The 23709-nt window shown below is 44.4% G+C and overlaps 1 protein-coding gene across 1 annotated transcript in view; it reads left to right on the plus strand.

The window, feature by feature from the left end:
- LOC143245360 (nose resistant to fluoxetine protein 6-like) overlaps positions 1-23709 on the plus strand; it is a 103572-nt gene that overhangs the window by 51249 nt on the left and 28614 nt on the right. Inside the window, exons 2-4 of the mRNA XM_076491605.1 lie at positions 14760-15004; positions 16243-16357; positions 16689-16776. Coding sequence (XP_076347720.1) covers positions 14760-15004; positions 16243-16357; positions 16689-16776 — 448 coding nt within the window. The remainder of the gene's footprint in view (positions 1-14759; positions 15005-16242; positions 16358-16688; positions 16777-23709) is intronic.

Here is a 23709-nt window from a genome sequence, read left to right on the forward strand (position 1 = left end):
GTGTACACCGAGAGGAATCCATAGAACAAAGCCACATCGGGCTACCTGCTGTGTACACCGAGAGGAATCCATAGAACAAAGCCACATCCGGATATCTGCTGTGTACACCGAGAGGAATCCATAGAACAAAGCTACATCGGGATATATGCTGTGTACACCGAGAGGAATCCATAGAACAAAGCCACATCGGGATATCTGCTGTGTACACCGAGAGGAATCCATAGAACAAAGCCAAATCGGACTATCTGCTGTATGCACCGAGAGGTATCCATAGAACAAAACCACATCGGGGTATCTGCTGTGTACACCGAGAGGAATCCATAGAACAAAGCCACATCCGGATATCTGCTGTGTGCACCGAGAGGTATCTATAGAACAAAGCCACATCGGGATATCTGCTGTGTACACCGAGAGGTATCCATAGAACAAAACCAGATTGGGCTATCTGCTGTGTACACCGAGAGGAATCCATAGAACAAATCCACATCGGGCTATCTGTTGTGTACACCGAGAGGAATCCATAGAACAAAGTCACATCGGACTATCTGCTGTGTACACCGATAGGAATCCATAGAACAAACCTACATCGGGATATATGCTGTGTACACCGTGAGGAATCCATAGAACAAAGCCACATCGGGCTATCTGCTGTGTGCACCGGTAGGTATCCATAGAATAAAGCCACATTAGGCTATCTGCTGTGTACACCGAGAGGAATCCAAAAAACAAACCCATCGGGCTATCTGCTGTGTACACCGAGAGGAATCCATAGAACAAAGCCACATCGGGCTATCTGCTGTGTGCACCGAGAGGAATCCATAGAACAAAGCCACATCGGGCTATCTGCTGTGTACACAGAGAGGAATCCATAGAACAAAGCCACATCGGGCTATCTGCTGTGTACACCGAGAGGAATCCATAGAACAAAGCCACATCGGGCTATCTGCTGTGTACACCAAAAGGAATCCATAGAACAAAACCACATCGGGCTATCTGCTGTGAACAAAGCCACATCTGGCTACCTGCTGTGTACACCGAGAGGAATTCATAGAACAAAGCCACATCGGGATATCTGCTGTGTACACCGAGAGGAATCCACAGAACAAAGCCACATCGGGCTATCTGCTGTGTACACCGAGAGGAATCCATAGAACACAGCCACATCGGGCTACCTGCTGTGTACACCGAGAGGAATCCATAGAACAAAACCAGATCGGGCTATCTGCTGTGTACACCGAGAGGAATCCATAGAACAAAGCCACATCGGGCTATCTGCTGTGTACACCGAGAGGAATCCATAGAACAAAGTCACATCGGACTATCTGCTGTGTACACCGAGAGGAATCCATAGAACAAAGCTACATCGGGATATATGCTGTGTACACCGAGAGGAATCCATAGAACAAAGCCACATCGGGCTATCTGCTGTGTGCACCGATAGGTATCCATAGAACAAAGCCACATTAGGCTATCTGCTGTGTACACCGAGTGGAATCCATAAAACAAAGCCACATCGGGCTATCTGCTGTGTACACCGAGAGGAATCTATAGAACAAAGCAACATTGGGCTATCTGCTGTGTACACCGAGAGGAATCCATAGAACAGACCACATCGGGCTACCTACTGTGAACAAAGCCACATCGGGATATCTGCTGTGTACACCGAGAGGAATCCACAGAACAAAGCCACATCGGGCTATCTGCTGTGTACACCGAGAGGAATCCATAGAACAAAGCCACATCGGGCTACCTGCTGTGTACACCGAGAGGAATCCATAGAACAAAGCCACATCGGGCTATCTGCTGTGTACACCGAGAGGAATCCATAGTACAAAGCACATCGGGATAGATGCTGTGTACACCGAGAGGAATCCATAGAACAAAGCCACATCGGGCTATCTGCTGTGTACACCGAGAGGAATCCATAGAACAAAGCCACATCGGGCTATATGTTGTGAACAAAGCCACATCGGAATATCTGCTGTGTGCACCGAGAGGAATCCATAGAACAAAACCACATCGGGCTATCTGCTGTGTACACCGAGAGGAATCCATAGAACAAAGCCACATCCGGATATCTGCTGTGTACACCGAGAGGAATCCATAGAACAAAGCCACATCGGGATATCTGCTGTGTACACCGAGAGGAATCCATAGAACAAAACCACATCGGGCTATCTGCTGTGTACACCGAGAGGAATCCATAGAACAAAGCCACATCGGGCTATCTGCTGTGTACACCGAGAGGAATCCATAGAACAAAGCCACATCGGGCTATCTGCTGTGTACACCGAGAGGAATCCATAGAACAAAGCCACATCGGGCTATCTGCTGTGTACACCGAGAGGAATCCATAGAACAAAGCCACATCGGGATATCTGCTGTGTGCACCGAGAGGTATCCATAGAACAAAGCCACATTGGGCTATCTGCTGTGTACACCGAGAGGTATCCATAGAACAAAACCACATCGGGCTACCTACTGTGAACAAAGCCACATCGGGATATCTGCTGTGTACACCGAGAGGAATCCATAGAACAAAGCCACATCGGGCTATCTGCTGTGTACACCGAGAGGAATCCATAGAACAAAGCCACATCGGGCTATCTGCTGTGTACACCGAGAGGAATCCATAGAACAAAACCACATCGGGCTATCTGCTGTGTGGAATCCATAGAACAAAGCCACATCGGGCTATCTGCTGTGTACACCGAGAGGAATCCATAGAACAAAGCCACATCAGGATATCTGCTGTGTACACCGAGAGGAATCCATAGAACAAAGCCACATCGGGCTATCTGCTGTGTACACCGAGAGGAATCCATAGAACAAAGCCACATCGGGCTATCTGCTGTGTACACCGAGAGGAATCCATAGAACAAAACCACATCGGGCTATCTGCTGTGTACACCGAGAGGAATCCATAGAACAAAGCCACATCGGGCTATCTGCTGTGTACACCGAGAGGAATCCATAGAACAAAGCCACATCGGACTATCTGCTGTGTACACCGAGAGGAATCCATAGAACAAAGCTACATCGGGATATCTGCTGTGTACACCGAGAGGAATCCATAGAACAAAGCCACATCGGGCTATCTGCTGTGTGCACCGAGAGGTATCCATAGAACAAAGCCACATCGGGCTATCTGCTGTGTACACCGAGAGGAATCCATAGAACAAAGCCACATCGGGCTATCTGCTGTGTACACCGAGAGGAATCCATAGAACAAAGCCACATTGGGCTATCTGCTGTGTACACCGAGAGGAATCCATAGAACAAAACCACATCGGGCTACCTACTGTGAACAAAGCCACATCGGGCTATCTGCTGTGTACACCGAGAGGAATCCATAGAACAAAGCCACATCGGGCTACCTTCTGTGTACACCGAGAGGAATCCATAGAACAAAGCCACATCGGGATATCTGCTGTGTACACCGAGAGGAATCCATAGAACAAAGCCACATCGGGATATATGCTGTGCACACCGAGAGGAATCCATAGAACAAATCCACACTGGGCTATCTGCTGTGTACACCGAGAGGAATCCATAGAACAAAACCACATCGGGCTATCATTGTGAACAAAGCCACATCGGAATATCTGCTGTGTGCACCGAGAGGAATCCATAGAACAAAACCACATCGGGGTATCTGCTGTGTACACCGAGAGGAATCCATAGAACAAAGCCACATCGGGCTATCTGCTGTGTACACCGAGAGGAATCCATAGAACAAAGCCACATCGGGCTATCTGCTGTGTACACCGAGAGGAATCCATAGAACAAAGCCACATCGGGATATCTGCTGTGTACACCGAGAGGAATCCATAGAACAAAACCACATTGGGATATCTGCTGTGTACACCGAGAGGAATCCATAGAACAAAGCCACATCGGGCTATCTGCTGTGTACACCGAGAGGAATCCATAGAACAAAGCTACATCGGGATATATGCTGTGTACACCGAGAGGAATCCATAGAACAAAGCCACATCGGGCTATCTGCTGTGTGCACCGATAGGTATCCATAGAACAAAGCCACATTAGGCTATCTGCTGTGTACACCGAGAGGAATCCATAAAACAAAGCCACATCGGGCTATCTGCTGTGTACACCGAGAGGAATCCATAGAACAAAGCAACATCGGGCTACCTACTGTGAACAAAGCCACATCGGGATATCTGCTGTGTACACCGAGAGGAATCCATAGAACACAGCCACATCGGGCTACCTGCTGTGTACACCGAGAGGAATCCATAGAACAAAGCCACATCCGGATATCTGCTGTGTACACCGAGAGGAATCCATAGAACAAAGCTACATCGGGATATATGCTGTGTACACAGAGAGGAATCCATAGAACAAAGCCACATCGGGCTATCTGCTGTGTGCACCGATAGGTATCCATAGAACAAATCCACATTGGGCTATCTGCTGTGTACACCGAGAGGAATCCATAGAACAAAACCACATCGGGCTACCTACTGTGAACAAAGCCACATCGGGATATCTGCTGTGTACACCGAGAGGAATCCACAGAACAAAGCCACATCGGGCTATCTGCTGTGTACACCGAGAGGAATCCATAGAACAAAGCTACATCGGGATATATGCTGTGTACACCGAGAGGAATCCATAGAACAAAGCCAAATCGGGCTATCTGCTGTGTGCACCGATAGGTATCCATAGAACAAATCCACATTGGGCTATCTGCTGTGTGCACCGATAGGTATCCATAGAACAAATCCACATTGGGCTATCTGCTGTGTACACCGAGAGGAATCCATAGAACAAAACCACATCGGGCTACCTACTGTGAACAAAGCCACATCGGGATATCTGCTGTGTACACCGAGAGGAATCCATAGAACAAAGCCACATCCGGATATCTGCTGTGTACACCGAGAGGAATCCATAGAACAAAGCTACATCGGGATATATGCTGTGTACACCGAGAGGAATCCACAGAACAAAGCCACATCGGGCTATCTGCTGTGTACACCGAGAGGAATCCATAGAACAAAGCCACATCGGGATATCTGCTGTGTACACCGAGAGGAATCCATAGAACAAAGCTACATCGGGATATATGCTGTGTACACCGAGAGGAATCCATAGAACAAAGCCACATCGGGCTATCTGCTGTGTGCACCGATAGGTATCCATAGAACAAATCCACATTGGGCTATCTGCTGTGTACACCGAGAGGAATCCATAGAACAAAACCACATCGGGCTACCTACTGTGAACAAAGCCACATCGGGCTACCTGCTGTGTACACCGAGAGGAATCCATAGAACAAAGCCACATCGGCTATCTGCTGTGTACACCGAGAGGAATCCATAGAACAAAGCCACATCGGGCTACCTGCTGTGTACACCGAGAGGAATCCATAGAACAAAGCCACATCCGGATATCTGCTGTGTACACCGAGAGGAATCCATAGAACAAAGCTACATCGGGATATATGCTGTGTACACCGAGAGGAATCCATAGAACAAAGCCACATCGGGCTATCTGCTGTGTGCACCGATAGGTATCCATAGAACAAATCCACATTGGGCTATCTGCTGTGTACACCGAGAGGAATCCATAGAACAAATCCACATCGGGCTATCTGCTGTGTACACCGAGAGGAATCCATAGAACAAAGCCACATCGGGCTACCTGCTGTGTACACCGAGAGTAATCCATAGAACAAAGCCACATCGGGATATCTGCTGTGTACACCGAGAGGTATCCATAGAACAAAACCAGATTGGGCTATCTGCTGTGTACACCGAGAGGAATCCATAGAACAAAGCCACATCGGGCTATCTGCTGTGTACACCGAGAGGAATCCATAGAACAAAACCACATCGGATATCTGCTGTGTACACCGAGAGGAATCCATAGAACAAAGCCACATCGGGATATCTGCTGTGTACACCGAGAGGAATCCATAGAACAAAGCCACATCGGGCTATCTGCTGTGTGCACCGAGAGGAATCCATAGAACAAAGCCACATCGGGCTATCTGCTGTGTACACCGAGAGGAATCCATAGAACAAAGCCACATCGGGCTATCTGCTGTGTACACCGAGAGGAATCCATAGAACAAAGCAACATCAGGCTACCTACTGTGAACAAAGCCACATCGGGATATCTGCTGTGTACACCGAGAGGAATCCATAGAACAAAGCCACATCGGGCTATCTGCTGTGTGCACCGATAGGTATCCATAGAACAAATCCACATTGGGCTATCTGCTGTGTACACCGAGAGGAATCCATAGAACAAACCACATCGGGCTACCTACTGTGAACAAAGCCACATCGGGATATCTGCTGTGTACACCGAGAGGAATCCACAGAACAAAGCCACATCGGGCTATCTGCTGTGTACACCGAGAGGAATCCATAGAACAAAGCTACATCGGGATATATGCTGTGTACACCGAGAGGAATCCATAGAACAAAGCCAAATCGGGCTATCTGCTGTGTGCACCGATAGGTATCCATAGAACAAATCCACATCGGGCTACCTGCTGTGTGCACCGATAGGTATCCATAGAACAAAGCCACATCGGGCTACCTGCTGTGTACACCGAGAGGAATCCACAGAACAAAGCCACATCGGTCTATCTGCTGTGTATACCGAGAGGAATCCATAGAACAAAGCCACATCGGGATATCTGCTGTGTACACCGAGAGGAATCCATAGAACAAAGCTACATCGGGATATATGCTGTGTACACCGAGAGGAATCCATAGAACAAAGCCACATCGGGCTATCTGCTGTGTGCACCGAGAGGTATCCATAGAACAAAGCCACATCGGGCTATCTGCTGTGTACACCGAGAGGAATCCATAGAACAAAGCCACATCGGCTATCTGCTGTGTACACCGAGAGGAATCCATAGAACAAAGCCACATCGGGCTATCTGCTGTGTACACCGAGAGGAATCCATAGAACAAAGCCACATCGGGATATCTGCTGTGTACACCGAGAGGTATCCATAGAACAAAGCTACATCGGGATATATGCTGTGTGCACCGAGAGGAATCCATAGAACAAAGCCACATCGGGCTATCTGCTGTGTGCACCGATAGGTATCCATAGAACAAATCCACATTGGGCTATCTGCTGTGTGCACCGATAGGTATCCATAGAACAAATCCACATTGGGCTATCTGCTGTGTACACCGAGAGGAATCCATAGAACAAAGCCACATCGGGCTATCTGCTGTGTACACCGAGAGGAATCCATAGAACAAAGCCACATCCGGATATCTGCTGTGTACACCGAGAGGAATCCATAGAACAAAGCTACATGGGGATATATGCTGTGTACACAGAGAGGAATCCATAGAACAAAGCCACATCGGGCTATCTGCTGTGTGCACCGATAGGTATCCATAGAACAAATCCACATTGGGATATCTGCTGTGTACACCGAGAGGAATCCATAGAACAAAACCACATCGGGCTACCTACTGTGAACAAAGCCACATCGGGATATCTGCTGTGTACACCGAGAGGAATCCATAGAACACAGCCACATCGGGCTACCTGCTGTGTACACCGAGAGGAATCCATAGAATAAAGCCACATTAGGCTATCTGCTGTGTACACCGAGAGGAATCCATAGAACAAAACCACATCGGGCTATCTGCTGGGAACAAAGCCACATCGGGCTACCTGCTGTGTACATTGAGAGGAATTCATAGAACAAAGCCACATCGGGATATCTGCTGTGTACACCGAGAGGAATCCACAGAACAAAGCCACATCGGGCTATCTGCTGTGTACACCGAGAGGAATCCATAGAACACAGCCACATCGGGCTACCTGCTGTGTACACCGAGAGGAATCCATAGAACAAAACCACATCGGGCTATCTGCTGTGTACACCGAGAGGAATCCATAGAACAAAGCCACATCGGGCTATCTGCTGTGTACACCGAGAGGAATCCATAGAACAAAGTCACATCGGACTATCTGCTGTGTACACCGAGAGGAATCCATAGAACAAAGCTACATCGGGATATATGCTGTGTACACCGAGAGGAATCCATAGAACAAAGCCACATCGGGCTATCTGCTGTGTGCACCGATAGGTATCCATAGAACAAAGCCACATTAGGCTATCTGCTGTGTACACCGAGTGGAATCCATAGAACAAAGCCACATCGGGCTATCTGCTGTGTACACCGAGAGGAATCTATAGAACAAAGCAACATTGGGCTATCTGCTGTGTACACCGAGAAAAATCCATAGAACAAAACCACATCGGGCTACCTACTGTGAACAAAGCCACATCGGGATATCTGCTGTGTACACCGAGAGGAATCCACAGAACAAAGCCACATCGGGCTATCTGCTGTGTACACCGAGAGGAATCCATAGAACACAGCCACATCGGGCTATCTGCTGTGTACACCGAGAGGAATCCATAGAACAAAGCCACATCCGGATATCTGCTGTGTACACCGAGAGGAATCCATAGTACAACGCTACGTCGGGATATATGCTGTGCACACCGAGAGGAATCCATAGAACAAATCCACACTGGGCTATCTGCTGTGTACACCGAGAGGAATCCATAGAACAAAACCACATCGGGCTATCTGTTGTGAACAAAGCCACATCGGAATATCTGCTGTATGCACCGAGAGGTATCCATAGAACAAAACCACATCGGGGTATCTGCTGTGTACACCGAGAGGAATCCATAGAACACAGCCACATCGGGCTACCTGCTGTGTACACCGAGAGGAATCCATAGAACAAAGCCACATCGGGATATCTGCTGTGTGCACCGAGAGGTATCCATAGAACAAAGCCACATCGGGATATCTGCTGTGTACACCGAGAGGTATCCATAGAACAAAACCACATTGGGGTATCTGCTGTGTACACCGAGAGGAATCCATAGAACAAAGCCACATCGGGCTATCTGCTGTGTACACCGAGAGGAATCCATAGAACAAAGTCACATCGGACTATCTGCTGTGTACACCGAGAGGAATCCATAGAACAAAGCTACATCGGGATATATGCTGTGTACACCGAGAGGAATCCATAGAACAAAGCCACATCGGGCTATCTGCTGTGTGCACCGATAGGTATCCATAGAACAAAGCCACATTAGGCTATCTGCTGTGTACACCGAGAGGAATCCATAAAACAAAGCCACATCGGGCTATCTGCTGTGTACACCGAGAGGAATCCATAGAACAAAGCAACATCGGGCTACCTACTGTGAACAAAGCCACATCGGGATATCTGCTGTGTACACCGAGAGGAATCCATAGAACACAGCCACATCGGGCTACCTGCTGTGTACACCGAGAGGAATCCATAGAACAAAGCCACATCCGGATATCTGCTGTGTACACCGAGAGGAATCCATAGAACAAAGCTACATCGGGATATATGCTGTGTACACAGAGAGGAATCCATAGAACAAAGCCACATCGGGCTATCTGCTGTGTGCACCGATAGGTATCCATAGAACAAATCCACATTGGGCTATCTGCTGTGTACACCGAGAGGAATCCATAGAACAAAACCACATCGGGCTACCTACTGTGAACAAAGCCACATCGGGATATCTGCTGTGTACACCGAGAGGAATCCACAGAACAAAGCCACATCGGGCTATCTGCTGTGTACACCGAGAGGAATCCATAGAACAAAGCTACATCGGGATATATGCTGTGTACACCGAGAGGAATCCATAGAACAAAGCCAAATCGGGCTATCTGCTGTGTGCACCGATAGGTATCCATAGAACAAATCCACATTGGGCTATCTGCTGTGTGCACCGATAGGTATCCATAGAACAAATCCACATTGGGCTATCTGCTGTGTACACCGAGAGGAATCCATAGAACAAAACCACATCGGGCTACCTACTGTGAACAAAGCCACATCGGGATATCTGCTGTGTACACCGAGAGGAATCCATAGAACAAAGCCACATCGGGCTACCTGCTGTGTACACCGAGAGGAATCCATAGAACAAAGCCACATCCGGATATCTGCTGTGTACACCGAGAGGAATCCATAGAACAAAGCTACATCGGGATATATGCTGTGTACACCGAGAGGAATCCACAGAACAAAGCCACATGGGGCTATCTGCTGTGTACACCGAGAGGAATCCATAGAAGAGAGCCACATCGGGATATCTGCTGTGTACACCGAGAGGAATCCATAGAACAAAGCTACATCGGGATATATGCTGTGTACACCGAGAGGAATCCATAGAACAAAGCCACATCGGGCTATCTGCTGTGTGCACCGATAGGTATCCATAGAACAAATCCACATTGGGCTATCTGCTGTGTACACCGAGAGGAATCCATAGAACAAAACCACATCGGGCTACCTACTGTGAACAAAGCCACATCGGGCTACCTGCTGTGTACACCGAGAGGAATCCATAGAACAAAGCCACATCGGCTAACTGCTGTGTACACCGAGAGGAATCCATAGAACAAAGCCACATCGGGCTACCTGCTGTGTACACCGAGAGGAATCCATAGAACAAAGCCACATCCGGATATCTGCTGTGTACACCGAGAGGTATCCATAGAACAAAGCTACATCGGGATATATGCTGTGGGCACCGAGAGGAATCCATTGAACAAAGCCACATCGAGCTATCTGCTGTGTGCACCGATAGGTATCCATAGAACAAATCCACATTGGGCTATCTGCTGTGTGCACCGATAGGTATCCATAGAACAAATCCACATTGGGCTATCTGCTGTGTACACCGAGAGGAATCCATAGAACAAAGCCACATCGGGCTACCTGCTGTGTACACCGAGAGTAATCCATAGAACAAAGCCACATCCGGATATCTGCTGTGTACACCGAGAGGTATCCATAGAACAAAACCAGATTGGGCTATCTGCTGTGTACACCGAGAGGAATCCATAGAACAAAGCCACATCGGGCTATCTGCTGTGTACACCGAGAGGAATCCATAGAACAAAGTCACATCGGATATCTGCTGTGTACACCGAGAGGAATCCATAGAACAAAGCTACATCGGGATATATGCTGTGTACACCGAGAGGAATCCATATAACAAAGCCACATCGGGCTATCTGCTGTGTGCACCGATAGGTATCCATAGAACAAAGCCACATTAGGCTATCTGCTGTGTACACCGAGAGGAATCCATAAAACAAAGCCACATCGGGCTATCTGCTGTGTACACCGAGAGGAATCCATAGAACAAAGCAACATCAGGCTACCTACTGTGAACAAAGCCACATCGGGATATCTGCTGTGTACACCGAGAGGAATCCATAGAACAAAGCCACATCGGGCTATCTGCTGTGTGCACCGATAGGTATCCATAGAACAAATCCACATTGGGCTATCTGCTGTGTACACCGAGAGGAATCCATAGAACATAACCACATCGGGCTACCTACTGTGAACAAAGCCACATCGGGATATCTGCTGTGTACACCGAGAGGAATCCACAGAACAAAGCCACATCGGGCTATCTGCTGTGTACACCGAGAGGAATCCATAGAACAAAGCTACATCGGGATATATGCTGTGTACACCGAGAGGAATCCATAGAACAAAGCCAAATCGGGCTATCTGCTGTGTGCACCGATATGTATCCATAGAACAAATCCACATTGGGCTATCTGCTGTGTGCACCGATAGGTATCCATAGAACAAATCCACATTGGGCTATCTGCTGTGTACACCGAGAGGAATCCATAGAACACAGCCACATCGGGCTACCTGCTGTGTACACCGAGAGGAATCCATAGAACAAAGCCACATCCGGATATCTGCTGTGTACACCGAGAGGAATCCATAGAACAAAGCTACATCGGGATATATGCTGTGTACACCGAGAGGAATCCACAGAACAAAGCCACATCGGTCTATCTGCTGTGTACACCGAGAGGAATCCATAGAACAGAGCCACATCGGGATATCTGCTGTGTACACCGAGAGGAATCCATAGAACAAAGCTACATCGGGATATATGCTGTGTACACCGAGAGGAATCCATAGAACAAAGCCACATCGGGCTATCTGCTGTGTGCACCGATAGGTATCCATAGAACAAAGCCACATCGGGCTACCTGCTGTGTACACCGAGAGGAATCCATAGAACAAAGCCACATCGGCTATCTGCTGTGTACACCGAGAGGAATCCATAGAACAAAGCCACATCGGGCTACCTGCTGTGTACACCGAGAGGAATCCATAGAACAAAGCCACATCCGGATATCTGCTGTGTACACCGAGAGGTATCCATAGAACAAAGCTACATCGGGATATATGCTGTGTGCACCGAGAGGAATCCATAGAACAAAGCCACATCGGGCTATCTGCTGTGTGCACCGATAGGTATCCATAGAACAAATCCACATTGGGCTATCTGCTGTGTGCACCGATAGGTATCCATAGAACAAATCCACATTGGGCTATCTGCTGTGTACACCGAGAGGAATCCATAGAACAAAGCCACATCGGGCTACCTGCTGTGTACACCGAGAGGAATCCATAGAACAAAGCCACATCCGGATATCTGCTGTGTACACCGAGAGGAATCCATAGAACAAAGCTACATGGGGATATATGCTGTGTACACAGAGAGGAATCCATAGAACAAAGCCACATCGGGCTATCTGCTGTGTGCACCGATAGGTATCCATAGAACAAATCCACATTGGGATATCTGCTGTGTACACCGAGAGGAATCCATAGAACAAAACCACATCGGGCTACCTACTGTGAACAAAGCCACATCGGGATATCTGCTGTGTACACCGAGAGGAATCAACAGAACAAAGCCACATCGGGCTATCTGCTGTGTACACCGAGAGGAATCCATAAAACAAAGCTACATCGGGATATATGCTGTGTACACCGAGAGGATTCCATAGAACAAAGCCACATCGGGCTATCTGCTGTGTGCACCGATAGGTATCCATAGAACAAATCCACATGGGGCTATCTGCTGTGTACACCGAGAGGAATCCATAGTACAACGCTACGTCGGGATATATGCTGTGTACACCGAGAGGAATCCATAGAACAGAGCCACATCGGGATATCTGCTGTGTACACCGAGAGGAATCCATAGAACACAGCCACATCGGGCTACCTGCTGTGTACACCGAGAGGAATCCATAGAACAAAGCCACATCCGGATATCTGCTGTGTGCACCGAGAGGTATCTATAGAACAAAGCCACATCGGGATATCTGCTGTGTACACCGAGAGGTATCCATAGAACAAAACCAGATTGGGCTATTTGCTGTGTACACCGAGAGGAATCCATAGAACAAAGCCACATCGGGCTATCTGCTGTGTACACCGAGAGGAATCCATAGAACAAAGTCACATCGGACTATCTGCTGTGTACACCGAGAGGAATCCATAGAACAAAGCTACATCGGGATATATGCTGTGTACACCGAGAGGAATCCATAGAACAAAGCCACATCGGGCTATCTGCTGTGTGCACCGATAGGTATCCATAGAACAAAGCCACATTAGGCTATCTACTGTGTACACCGAGAGGAATCCATAAAACAAAGCCACATTGGGCTATCTGCTGTGTACACCGAGAGGAATCCATAGAACAAAGCAACATCGGGCTACCTACTGTGAACAAAGCCACATCGGGATATCTGCTCTGTACACCGAGAGGAATCCATAGAACACAGCCACATCGGGCTACCTGCTGTGTACACCGAGAGGAATCCATAGAACAAAGCCACATCCGGATATCTGCTTTGTATACCGAGAGGAATCCATAGAACAAAGCTACATCGGGATATATGCTGTGTACACAGAGAGGAATCCATTGAACAAAGCCACATCGGGCTATCTGCTGTGTGCACCGATAGGTATCCATAGAACAAATCCACATTGGGCTATCTGCTGTGTACACCGAGAGGAATCCATAGAACAAAACCACATCGGGCTACCTACTGTGAACAAAGCCACATCGGGATATCTGCTGTGTACACCAAGAGGAATCCACAGAACAAAGCCACATCGGGCTATCTGCTGTGTACACCGAGAGGAATCCATAGAACAAAGCCACATCGGCTATCTGCTGTGTACACCGAGAGGAATCCATAGAACAAAGCCACATCGGGCTATCTGCTGTGTACACCGAGAGGAATCCATAGAACAAAGCCACATCGGGATATCTGCTGTGTACACCAAGAGAAATCCATAGAACAAAACCACATCGGGCTATCTGCTGTGTACACCGAGAGGAATCCAATCCTTTAATGATCTCTCCACCCTGAAATGTAAACATTGAAGAGTTTTAAGAATCAATTACACGCACTTTCGAAAACTTCAGTCTACCATTTTTTATCACTAAACGCATGTGACATATAATAAACTGTGATGGTTCTACTTTAGTTCTAACTAAAGTATTCTCCATCAAATCATCGTTTGTTCAGAAAGACTTAAACTACGTAGTTGTTCAAAGTAGCTAAAATTCGTTGTTTTACAATTATTTATCGTTTTAGAAAAGTGATGTGCGACAATTCTCAAGACTGAATAATAAAAATTCTTACTTACACTTTATGATTCAGAAGTTATCACAAATTAACTAGTGTTTAGCTCATTCGCTGTCTCGCGGTCTTGCTTTTATTTCTATATACGTCCCTTGTCGCGATGTAATTGTTCATTATTATGTGAGGTGAATTCTTTTTTTAAAATTATCTAATAATTTGCAATTGTGTTTTGTTTAATCTTAGTGCTAGATGCGTTTGGGAAACCTGGTGGAGGAGTTCTGCTAGGTGCGCTGACGTCATTTGGATCGTTTGACGAATGTTTGAATGTGGAAGCAAGCGAATTTAACAAAAGGACCAATCAGACGGAGAGATATTTCAGTGGCCAATACTGTGCTGTTGAACTCCACCCACCATTACCACCCAAACCTCGATACTACACTGTTCATCATCGATTAAAATTATTTGAAAACTTTACTAAATCAGCGAAGGTACGTAGTTAGGCCCACGTTGATTGGGCCCCAGATTAAGGAACTATTTGGTAATAATAATATCTCAACCTTGCCTCTATTCTGCTAATTTCACGAACCATAATATTTCAACTTGGGTAGCTGACGAGTATTCCTTGTAAAACTGGGGTGTAGGCGGCCTATATGTTAATTCGGTAGAGGTTCGTCCACTCCCTCCCCCTAACGACAACGTAAGTTGGAAGTATAAAAAATAACATAAGTAAATTTAGTTTTTCACAAAGTTTAGAACTCTTGTGATCATATACACGATAAAATATAAAAAAAATAGTTCTATTTCTGTGAAAAATGTTCTATATTTTAGAAATAAAATAATGAATGTTATTATACGGAGCTTGATATAGGGACAAATAAAACTAGGTAGTTTTGGACATTGGACCAAAATTAACTTCAGTAACGAAATAATGTTATGAGAGTTTTGAATGCACGACTGTAATAGTTTAACACATATGACTCTGAACGTTTCCGGTACAAATTTTATGTAATAGAATAGAAATGAAGACAGCCATCAAAGAACGCCTTTAATAGGCCCGGTATGGCCAGCTGGTTAAGGCACTCGATTTGTAATCAGAGGGTTGCGGGTTTGAATCCCTGTCACACCAAACATGCTCGCCTTTTCAGCTATGGGTCCGTTATAATGTGACGATCAATTCCACTATTCGTTGGTAAAAGAGTTAGCGGTGGATGGTGATGACTAGCTAGCTTCCTTCCCTCTAGTCTTACACTGCTAAATTAGGGACGGCTAGCGCAGATAGCCCTCGAGTAGCTTTGCGCAAAATTCAAAACAAACCAAACACCTTTAATGGTAGAGAGTGTATTAAAGAAATGTGGAAACTGATGCTTTCTTCTAAGTATATATAGGGAGCTTATTACAAACAGTGTATGCATAGTACAATAGTACAAAAATAGTATTTATCGCTCATAAGTTATCACTCGGCTAAACGTGTACAAATTTTAATGATTCATAATTAATTCCTATTATTTTAAGTTGTGATATGACTGAGCAGTAATAACCTGATGAATAAGATAATTTTAAAAGCTACAATTAGTCAAAGGTGTTGAAATACTGGTTGACAGCTTCATTAAAACGTTGTTATTTTATAGTTATCAATATATTATAGTAATGTGTTTGTGTACATATAATGAAAATACCTATTGTACTATTTTTTGACTTTCATGTTTAATATTATTTTGTTTTCCAGATTCTATCACTCATTAGCGATAAAGCACATTTCTTCTACTTCTTATCATTTCGACTGGGAGTATGCATCCCTTCTACCTGCTCATCCGAAGATCTCGTCCACGTCATCACTAGACGTTAGTGTTAAGTTTAACGATCACGTAACTTGTTCCTCTATTAATTCTTTTCTGTTTGAGTAAAATCATAACAACAGTGAACGCCATGAAAGGCGTAATTTCATTTCCTCTAACGTGAAATATTTTACGTAATTTACCAAACTCAGTGGATAAGATTTCTCGTCGACCTTACTACATTGTCATAGTTTTATCATTTTATTGTAAAAAAAAACTAATTTGTGAGAAAAAAATTCACATTTAAGTCAATTTGAATTAATATTTATTTTACGTCACACTACCAAACTGCAACATAACTGATTGTGAAAAAAGTTATTCATTTCTATTGTTTCAGTGATAGGTTCGTATGGATTCACCGTTTCCGTTCCTCACTGCGAAACAGAAGCATCAGCGGATATAAACAGCAGTCAAATAGCCATTATGTGAGCTACTACTAAACTAGATTTAAACAATTTACGTGAATACACTTGGTGATTAATATAGCAGGAGAGTAAACATTGGTTTTTCTTGAACAAGACTAAAGAATGGGGAGCTGTTTGTTGTGAGGTCTTTAAAGTGGGATCTACTAGTTCCCTGGTTTTAGTAAAGAATGGGAAGCTCTTGGTTGTGAGGTCTTTAAAGTGGGATCTACTAGTTCCCTGGTTTTAGTAAAGAATGGGAAGCTGTTGGTTGTGAGGTCTTTAAAGTGGAATCTACTAGTTTCCTGGTTTTAGTAAAGAATGGGGAGCTGTTGGTTGTGAGGTCTTTAAAGTGGGATCAACTAGTTCACTGGTTTTAGTAAAGAGTGGGGAGCTGTTGGTTGTGAGGTCTTTAAAGTGGAATCTTCCAGTTTCCTGGTTTTAGTAAAGAATGGTGAGCTATTGGTTGTGAGGTCTTTGAAGTGGAATCTACTAGTTCTTTGGTTTTAGTAAAGAGTGGGGAGCTGTTGGTTGTGAGGTCATTAAAATGGGATATACTAGTTCCCTGGTTTTAGTAAAGAATGGGGAGCTATTGGTTGTGAGGTCTTTAAAGTGGAATCTACTAGTTTCCTGGTTTTAGTAAAGAATGGGGAGCTGTTGGTTGTGAGGTCTTTAAAGTGGGATCAACTAGTTCACTGGTTTTAGTAAAGAATGGGGAGTTGTTGGTTGTGAGGTCTTTAAAGTGGGATCTACTAGTTCCCTGGTTTTAGTAAAGAATGGGGAGCTGTTGGTTGTGAGGTCTTTAAAGTGGGATCAACTAGTTCCCTGGTTTTAGTAAAGAATGGGAAGCTGTTGGTTGTGAGGTCTTTAAAGTTAGATCAACTAGTTCCCTGGTTTTAGTAAAGAATGGGAAGCTGTTGGTTGTGAGGTCTTTAAAGTGGAATCTACTAGTTTCCTGGTTTTAGTAAAAAATGGGGAGATGTTGGTTGAGAGGTCTTTAAAGTGGGATCTACTACTTCCCTGGATTTAGTAAACAATGGGGAGCTGTTGGTTGTGAGGTCTTTAAAGTGGAATCTTCCAGTTTCCTGGTTTTAGTAAAGAATGGTGAGCTATTGGTTGTGAGGTCTTTCAAGTGGAATCTACTAGTTCCCTTGTTTTAGTAAAGAGTGGGGAGCTGTTGGTTGTGAGGTCTTTAAAGTGGGATATACTAGTTCCCTGGTTTTAGTAAAGAATGGGGAGCTATTGGTTATGAGGTCTTTAAAGTGGAATCTACTAGTTCCCTGGTTTTAGTAAAGAGTGGGGAGCTGTTTGTTGTGAGGTCTTTAAAGTGGAATCTACTAGTTCCCTGGTTTTAATAAAGAGTGGGGAGCTGTTGGTTGTGAGGTATTTAAAGTGGAATCTACTAGTTCCCTGGTTTTAGTAAAGAGTGGGGAGCTGTTGGTTGTGAGGTCTTTAAAGTGGGATCTACTAGTTCCCTGGTTTTAGTAAAGAGTGGGGAGCTGTTGGTTGTGAGGTCTTTAAAGTGGGATCAACTAGTTCCCTGGTTTTAGTAAAGAATGGGAAGCTGTTGGTTGTGAGGTCTTTAAAGTGGGATCTACTAGTTCCCTGGTTTTAGTAAAGAATGGGGAGCTATTGGTTGTGAGGTCTTTAAAGTAGAATCTATTAGTTCCCTGGTTTTAGTAAAGAGTGGGTAGCTGTTGGGTGTGAGGTCTTTAAAGTGGGATCTACTAGTTACCTGGTTTTAGTAAAGAATGGGGAGCTATTGGTTGTGAGGTCTTTAAAGTGGGATCTACTAGTTCCCTGGTTTTAGTAAAGAATGGGAAACTGTTGGTTGTGAGGTCTTTAAAGTTGGATTTACTAGTTCCCTGGTTTTAGTAAAGAATGAGAAGCTGTTGGTTGTGAGGTCTTTAAAGTGAAATCAACTAGTTCACTGGTTTTAGTAAAGAGTGGGGAGCTGTTGGTTGTGAAGTCTTTAAAGTGGAATCTACTAGTTTCCTGGTTTTAGTAAAGAATGGGGAGCTGTTGGTTGTGAGGTCTTTAAAGTGGGATCTACTAGTTCCCTGGTTTTAGTAAAGAATGGGGAGTTGTTGGTTGTGAGGTCTTTAAAGTGGGATCAACTAGTTCCCTGGTTTTAGTAAAGAATGGGAAGCTGTTGGTTGTGAGGTCTTTAAAGTGGGATCAACTAGTTCCGTGGTTTTAGTAAAGAATGGGAAGCTGTTGGTTGTGAGGTCTTTAAAGTGGAATCTACTAGTTTCCTGGTTTTAGTAAAAAATGGGGAGCTGTTGTTTGAGAGGTCTTTAAAGTGGGATCTACTAGTTCCCTGGTTTTAGTAAAGGATGGGGAGCTGTTGGTTGTGAGGTCTTTAAAGTGGAATCTTCCAGTTTCCTGGTTTTAGTAAAGAATGGTAAGCTATTGGTTGTGAAGTCTTTGAAGTGGAATCTACTAGTTCCCTTGTTTTAGTAAAGAGTGGGGAGCTGTTGGTTGTGAGGTCTTTAAAGTGGAATCCTCCAATTTCCTGGTTTTAGTAAAGAATGGTGAGCTATTGGTTGTGAGGTCTTTAAAGTGGAATCTACTAGTTCCCTGGTTTTAGTAAAGAGTGGGGAGCTGTTGGTTGTGAGGTCTTTAAAGTGGGATATACTAGTTCCCTGGTTTTAGTAAAGAATGGGGAGCTGTTGGTTGTGAAGTCTTTAAAGTTGAATCTACTAGTTTCCTGGTTTTAGTAAAGAATGGGGAGCTGTTGGTTGTGAGGTCTTTGAAGTGGGATCAACTAGTTCCCTGGTTTTAGTAAAGAATGGGAAGCTGTTGGTTGTGAGGTCTTTAAAGTGGAATCTTCCAATTTCCTGGTTTTAGTAAAGAATGGTGAGCTATTGGTTGTGAGGTCTTTAAAGTGGAATCTACTAGTTCCCTGGTTTTAGTAAAGAATGGGGAGCTGTTGGTTGTGAGGTCTTTAAAGTGGAATCTTCCAATTTCCTGGTTTTAGTAAAGAATGGTGAGCTATTGGTTGTGAGGTCTTTAAAGTGGAATCTACTAGTTCCCTGGTTTTAGTAAAGAGTGGGGAGCTGTTGGTTGTGAGGTCTTTAAAGTGGGATATACTAGTTCCCTGGTTTTAGTAAACAATGGGGAGCTATTGGTTATGAGGTCTTTAAAGTGGAATCTACTAGTTCCCTGGTTTTAGTAAAGAGTGGGGAGCTGTTGGTTGTGAGGTCTTTAAAGTGGAATCTACTAGTTCCCTGGTTTTAGTAAAGAGTGGGGAGCTGTTGGTTGTGAGGTCTTTAAAATGGGATATACTAGTTCCCTGGTTTTAGTAAAGAGTGGGGAGCTATTGGTTGTGAGGTCTTTAAAGTGGAATCTTCCAGTTTCCTGTTTTTAGTAAAGAGTAGGGAGCTGTTGGTTGTGAGGTCTTTAAAGTGGAATCTACTAGTTCCCTGGATTTAGTAAAGAATGGGGAGCTATTGGTTGTGAGGTCTTTAAAGTGGGATCTACTAGTTCCCTGGTTTTAGTAAAGAATGGGGAGCCATTGGTTGTGAGGTCTTTAAAGTGGAATCTACTAGTTCCCTGGTTTTAGTAAAGAGTGGAGAGCTATTGGTTGTGAGGTATTTAAAGTGGAATCTACTAGTTCCCTGGTTTTAGTAAAGAGTGGGGAGCTGTTGATTGTGAGGTCTTTAAAGTGAGATCTACTAGTTCCCTGGTTTTAGTAAAGAATGGGAAGCTGTTGGTTGTGAGGTCTTTAAAGTAGAATCTACTAGTTTCCTGGTTTTAGTAAAGAATGGGGAGCTGTTGGTTGTGACGTCTTTAAAGTGGAATCTACTAGTTCCCTGGTTTTAGTAAAGAGTGGGGAGCTGTTGGTTGTGAGGTCTTTAAAGTGGGATCTATTAGTTCCCTGGTTTTAGTAAAGAATGAGGAGCTGTTGGTTGTGAGGTCTTTAAAGTGGAATCTTCCAGTTTCCTGGTTTTAGTAAAGAATGGTGAGCTATTGGTTGTGAGGTCTTTGAAGTGGAATCTACTAGTTCTTTGGTTTTAGTAAAGAGTGGGGAGCTGTTGGTTGTGAGGTCTTTAAAGTGGGATATACTAGTTCCCTGGTTTTAGTAAAGAATGGGGAGCTATTGGTTGTGAGGTCTTTAAAGTGGAATCTACTAGTTCCCTGGTTTTAGCAAAGAGTGGGGAGCTGTTGGTTGTGAGGTCTTTTAAGGGGAATCTACTATTTCCCTGGTTTTAGTAAAGAGTGGGGAGCTGTTGGTTGTGAGGTCTTTAAAATGGGATCTACTAGTTCCCTGGTTTTAGTAAAGAATGGGAAGCTGTTGGTTGTGAGGTCTTTAAAGTGGAATCTACTAGTTTCCTGGTTTTAGTAAAGAATGGGGAGCTATTGGTTGTGAGGTCTTTGAAGTGGAATCTACTAGTTCTTTGGTTTTAGTAAAGAGTGGGGAGCTGTTGGTTGTGAGGTCTTTAAAATGGGATATACTAGTTCCCTGGTTTTAGTAAAGAATGGGGAGCTATTGGTTGTGAGGTCTTTAAAGTGGAATCTACTAGTTCCCTGTTTTTAGTAAAGAGTGGGGAGCTGTTGGTTGTGAGGTCTTTAAAGTGGAATCTACTAGTTCCCTGGTTTTAGTAAAAAGTGGGGAGCTATTGGTTGTGAGGGCTTTAAAGTGGGATCTACTAGTTCCCTGGTTTTAGTAAAGAATGGGAAGCGGTTGGTTGTGAGGTCTTTAAATTGGAATCTACTAGTTTCCAGGTTTTAGTAAAGAATGGGGAGCTATTGGTTGTGAGGTCTTTAAAGAGGGATCTACTAGTTATCTGGTTTTAGTAAAGAATGTGGAGCTATTGGTTGTGAGGTCTTTAAAGTGGAATCTACTAGTTCCCTGGTTTTAGTAAAGAGTGGAGAGCTATTGGTTGTGAGGTCTTTAAAGTGGGATCTATTAGTTCCTTGGTTTTAGTAAAGAATGGGAAGCTGTTGGTTGTGAGGTCTTTAAAGTGGGATCAACTAGTTCCCTGGTTTTAGTAAAGAATGGGAAGCTGTTGGTTGTGAGGTCTTTAAAGTGGAATCTACTGGTTTCCTGGTTTTAGTAAAGAATGGGGAGCTGTTGGTTGTGAGGTCTTTAAAGTGGGATCTACTAGTTCCCTGGTTTTAGTAAAGAATGGGAAGCTGTTGGTTGGGAGGTCTTTAAAGTGGGATCTATTAGTTCCTTGGTTTTAGTAAAGAATGGGAAGCTGTTGGTTGGGAGGTGTTTAATGTGGAATCAACTAGTTCCCTGCTTTTAGTAAAGAATGGGAAGCTGTTGGTTGTGAGGTCTTTAAAGTGGGATCTACTAGTTCCCTGGTTTTAGTAAAGAATGGGAAGCTGTTGGTTGTGAGGTCTTTAAAGTGGAATCTACTAGTTCCCTGGTTTTAGTAAAGAGTGGGGAGCTGTTAGTTGTGAGGTCTTTAAAGTGGAATCTACTAGTTTCCTGGTTTTAGTAAAGAATGGGGAGCTGTTGGTTGTGAGATCTTTAAAGTGGAATCTACTAGTTCCCTGGTTTTAGTAAAGAGTGGGGAGCTGTTGGTTGTGAGGTCTTTAAAGTGGGATCTATTAGTTCCCTGGTTTTAGTAAAGAATGAGGAGCTGTTGGTTGTGAGGTCTTTAAAGTGGAATCTTCCAGTTTCCTGGTTTTAGTAAAGAATGGTGAGCTATTGGTTGTGAGGTCTTTGAAGTGGAATCTACTAGTTCTTTGGTTTTAGTAAAGAGTGGGGAGCTGTTGGTTGTGAGGTCTTTAAAGTGGGATATACTAGTTCCCTGGTTTTAGTAAAGAATGGGGAGCTATTGGTTGTGAGGTCTTTAAAGTGGAATCTACTAGTTCCCTGGTTTTAGCAAAGAGTGGGGAGCTGTTGGTTGTGAGGTCTTTTAAGGGGAATCTACTATTTCCCTGGTTTTAGTAAGAGTGGGGAGCTGTTGGTTGTGAGGTCTTTAAAATGGGATCTACTAGTTCCCTGGTTTTAGTAAAGAATGGGAAGCTGTTGGTTGTGAGGTCTTTAAATTGGAATCTACTAGTTTCCTGGTTTTAGTAAAGAGTGGGGAGCTGTTGGTTGTGAGGTCTTTAAAGTGGGATATACTAGTTCCCTGGTTTTAGTAAAGAATGGGGAGCTATTGGTTGTGAGGTCTTTAAAGTGGAATCTACTAGTTCCCTGGTTTTAGCAAGAGTGGGGAGCTGTTGGTTGTGAGGTCTTTTAAGGGAATCTACTATTTCCCTGGTTTTAGTAAAGAGTGGGGAGCTGTTGGTTGTGAGGTCTTTAAAATGGGATCTACTAGTTCCCTGGTTTTAGTAAAGAATGGGAAGCTGTTGGTTGTGAGGTCTTTAAATTGGAATCTACTAGTTTCCTGGTTTTAGTAAAGAATGGGGAGCTATTGGTTGTGAGGTCTTTGAAGTGGAATCTACTAGTTCTTTGGTTTCAGTAAAGAGTGGGGAGCTGTTGGTTGTGAGGTCTTTAAAATGGGATATACTAGTTCCCTGGTTTTAGTAAAGAATGGGGAGCTATTGGTTGTGAGGTCTTTAAAGTGGAATCTACTAGTTCCCTGTTTTTAGTAAAGAGTGGGGAGCTGTTGGTTGTGAGGTCTTTAAAGTGGAATCTACTAGTTCCCTGGTTTTAGTAAAAAAGTGGGGAGCTATTGGTTGTGAGGGCTTTAAAGTGGGATCTACTAGTTCCCTGGTTTTAGTAAAGAATGGGAAGCGGTTGGTTGTGAGGTCTTTAAATTGGAATCTACTAGTTTCCAGGTTTTAGTAAAGAATGGGGAGCTATTGGTTGTGAGGTCTTTAAAGAGGGATCTACTAGTTATCTGGTTTTAGTAAAGAATGTGGAGCTATTGGTTGTGAGGTCTTTAAAGTGGAATCTACTAGTTCCCTGGTTTTAGTAAAGAGTGGGGAGCTGTTGGTTGTGAGGTCTTTAAAGTGGAATCTATTAGTTCCTTGGTTTTAGTAAAGAATGGGAAG

The sequence above is a fragment of the Tachypleus tridentatus genome, chromosome 2 (genome assembly GCF_004210375.1).
Source record: "Tachypleus tridentatus isolate NWPU-2018 chromosome 2, ASM421037v1, whole genome shotgun sequence".
NCBI classification, from domain to species: domain Eukaryota; kingdom Metazoa; phylum Arthropoda; class Merostomata; order Xiphosura; family Limulidae; genus Tachypleus; species Tachypleus tridentatus.